General features: G+C 38.3%; 1 protein-coding gene across 1 annotated transcript; it reads left to right on the forward strand.

The window, feature by feature from the left end:
* Nucleotides 1-735: 735 nt before the first annotated feature.
* SGF14G (14-3-3 protein SGF14g) lies at nucleotides 736-3,176 on the forward strand. Its single transcript, NM_001252761.2, has 4 exons — nucleotides 736-1,389; nucleotides 2,071-2,193; nucleotides 2,457-2,573; nucleotides 2,678-3,176. The coding sequence occupies exons 1-4, from the start codon at nucleotides 901-903 to the stop codon at nucleotides 2,735-2,737; spliced, it is 789 nt and encodes a 262-aa protein (NP_001239690.1). The 5' UTR covers nucleotides 736-900; the 3' UTR covers nucleotides 2,738-3,176.
* Nucleotides 3,177-3,442: the final 266 nt, after the last annotated feature.

The raw sequence follows: 3,442 nt of genomic DNA on the forward strand, positions 1-3,442 counted from the left end.
AAAATTTTGTGAAACAAACACATCTATTATCGTAAAAATCAAATCAAATTATTATATTAATATAAATCCAAACTTTCCTTTTGAAATTGCAAACTTCGAATTTCAAACTCAGAAAACATTTTTCCAACGAACACCATGGTCCACGGTCCCATCCACGCCAGTCACTCACCATGGGGTGCGTGAGTCACACCTTTCCGCCACACGAAATCAAACTCCCCGTGCTTGCCAGCTATCAATTCCCCTCTCGCTGCCTCTCTCTCTCTCTGTCAAAGCAATATTCTTATTAACTAATTAATAAACTACACGAAGAATCATTCACAAAAAAAACTAAAATTCTTAATATCAAGAAAAAAAAAGTTGTGACTTCTTTACTTTCTATCAAACTTTTTCTTAAATCTTCTATGAAACTTAATCATTGTCTTTATATATTATTAATATTGATGAATTTAGTCTTAAATTTGAAAATACATACTATGAATTTGTTTTTTAAAAAATTTACAAACATAATAACTTTATTTGTAAAAGGGACTAAATCTATAGTATTTTTTTAATGTTGAGAGCTAAATTTATCAGTAAAATATAATTAGGCCTAAAAAAAAACTCATTTTGAAGAGAGAGAAAAAGGTAAAAAAAAAAAACAAAGGCTATTTTTGTCCTGGACCAATGAAATGGGATCCAAAGGTGGAGATTGCGCGCGTCCAAAAATAAAAATAACCCCCCCTCGAAAACGCAATCATGGGTGGCAGAAACAGAAGCACAGCACCACGAACCAATCCCAGCCTTTCGGTTCCCCCACAAATAAAATAGTTACCACAACCCATTTGTTGCTTGCTGCGAGCGAATCCCTCTCTCTCTTTCTCTTTCTCTCTCATCCAGATCTTGCAAAAAAAAAAAAACACAATGGCAGCGAGCGCTCCCACTCCACGCGAAGAGTTCGTGTACATGGCGAAGCTGGCGGAGCAGGCCGAGCGCTACGAGGAGATGGTGGAGTTCATGGAGAAGGTCTCCGCCTCCGCCGAGAGCGAGGAGCTGACCGTGGAGGAGCGCAACCTCCTCTCCGTCGCCTACAAGAACGTAATCGGCGCTCGCCGCGCCTCCTGGCGCATCATCTCCTCCATTGAGCAGAAGGAGGAGAGCCGCGGCAACGAGGACCACGTCGCCGTCATCCGTGACTACCGCTCCAAGATCGAGGCCGAGCTCTCCAACATCTGCGACGGAATCCTCAAGCTCCTCGACACGCGCCTCGTCCCCTCCGCCGCCTCCGGCGACTCCAAGGTCTTCTACCTCAAGATGAAGGGAGACTACCACAGGTACCTCGCTGAGTTCAAGACCGGCGCCGACCGCAAGGAAGCCGCCGAGAGCACGCTCTCCGCCTACAAAGCCGCTCAGGTTTGCTTTTTTTTTTTTTCCTTTTCAGTTTTTTCGATTTTATTTTTTATTTTTTGCGATGTAGATCTGTGGATTTTGGGTTAGAATGATGGAATCTTTTACGGTGACAGTGATTTATTTTTGAAGCGATGGATGTTGAAAATTGAAAATATTACTTGTTTGAAAGTAAAAATATTAGTAAATTGTTGAATCGGTTTTGTTTGCATGTTTGATCTATGGTTCAAAACTTGTGATTCCGCGCAATTTGCAAATTATAGGTTAGAAATAGTGGAATCTTTACGGTAACAGTGATTTTTTTTTAAAGCGAAGGAAATTGAAATTTTGAAATTGCTTGTTTAAAATTGAAAATATTAAATTTTTGAATCCGTTTTTGCTTGCTTGTTTGATCTGCAGTTCTAAACATGTGGTTCTGCGTTGCGATTTCTTTATGTCAGAACAATGATTTTGTTAAAAAAAAGGAAGTTGAAATCCGGAAATTACTTGTTTAAAATTGAGAATCTTGAATAATTGAGTAGCTTTTGTGTGCGCGTATGATCTGCGGTTACTTTAATTTTGTGTATTGAAATTGATCTGTGGCTTTCTAAACTGGAGATTTTGTTCGAATGATTTGCTTTGATTTTGAAGTGTGGATTCCGCGTTTTGTTTGTTCTGATGTTTTTTATTTGACTGTGTTGTGTGCAGGACATTGCTAACACCGAGCTGCCTCCAACTCACCCTATCAGGCTGGGTCTTGCTCTGAATTTCTCTGTGTTTTACTATGAGATTCTTAACTCTCCTGATCGTGCATGCAGCCTTGCAAAACAGGTTGGTGTTAGAGAATCTGTGTTTTTTTTTTTCAATAAATGCCTATTCGATTAAATTACAGTGTTTTCTGCTGTAAATAAAAGTACCATTATGACTGTATGTAGTAAAATATTCGAAGTTTGTTGTTCATGAATTGGAATAGGAATAATTCTCATTTATTGCAAATAGTTTCAGTTATGTTGAAGTAACCTTGTTTGGTCCTGGTGACTAGATAGGAGTAGTATTTAATCTTGAACATTTCATTTAACTTTGATATTCACTAGGCTTTTGATGAGGCTATTGCTGAATTGGATACGTTGGGAGAGGAATCATACAAGGATAGCACTTTGATCATGCAACTTCTTCGTGATAACCTTACCCTCTGGACCTCTGACATGCAGGTATGGCTTTTGAGTTTTCCACCATAACTTTGGCATCTTATCCTCTTATTGTCTTTAGAAAATCTATTTATTGATTGCGGTTGTTATTTTTGTTGGGGTTTCAGGATGATGGTGCAGATGAAATTAAAGAAGCCGCACCCAAAGGTGACGGGGAACAAAATTAAACATACCATACTTCTAATTAGTGATTGAACTTCCCTTGTGTAATGTTTTCAAAGGGAGAAGGTGTTGAATGCTAATCTCGGTGTTACTGAGATTTTGGGCATTCATGTTCTTCGTTATGAATTGTGGATGTACTGGGCTATTTTAGTTTGTCCTTCCATTAGTACGCGTTTCTGAACTGCCTATTTTCATAATGACACTGAAATTTCCATTATAATGCTGTTTAGAATATTAAGATATTGTTCTCTAGCAAACTTGGTATTGCTAATTGTTTTAGCATGTGAAGGTGTGACACCTTTATTTGTTTTTATTCTAAAGCCTCGGAATCATTTATTCCGATCGATTTTAACGTGTTTTTGTTGTGAGGATTGTCAACTTCATTATGTTTGGGTGCATGGGGTTATGGAGAATTTGATATAAAAAGTATGATTTCTAATTTGCAAATGTTTTCTCTTCGTTTGATAATTTAAGTGGCTGGAATGCAAGTAGTGAAGAAACGGTATTTACAGTGACTTTGGGGTTTTCATAGATGGCTCACTATGCTGTCAAGGCTTTCGGTGGACCAAAGTGGAGCGTGAAAGAACAAGGCACAATAAGCATGGGTAGTATCATCAAAATAGGGACCGAATTAAGCATGAGTAATAAATAATAATACAAATAATCGCTCCCTTAGCAAGGCACAATAAGCACCGAACATAAAAAGAGCA

Source organism: Glycine max, chromosome 2 (assembly GCF_000004515.6).
Source record: "Glycine max cultivar Williams 82 chromosome 2, Glycine_max_v4.0, whole genome shotgun sequence".
NCBI classification, from domain to species: domain Eukaryota; kingdom Viridiplantae; phylum Streptophyta; class Magnoliopsida; order Fabales; family Fabaceae; genus Glycine; species Glycine max.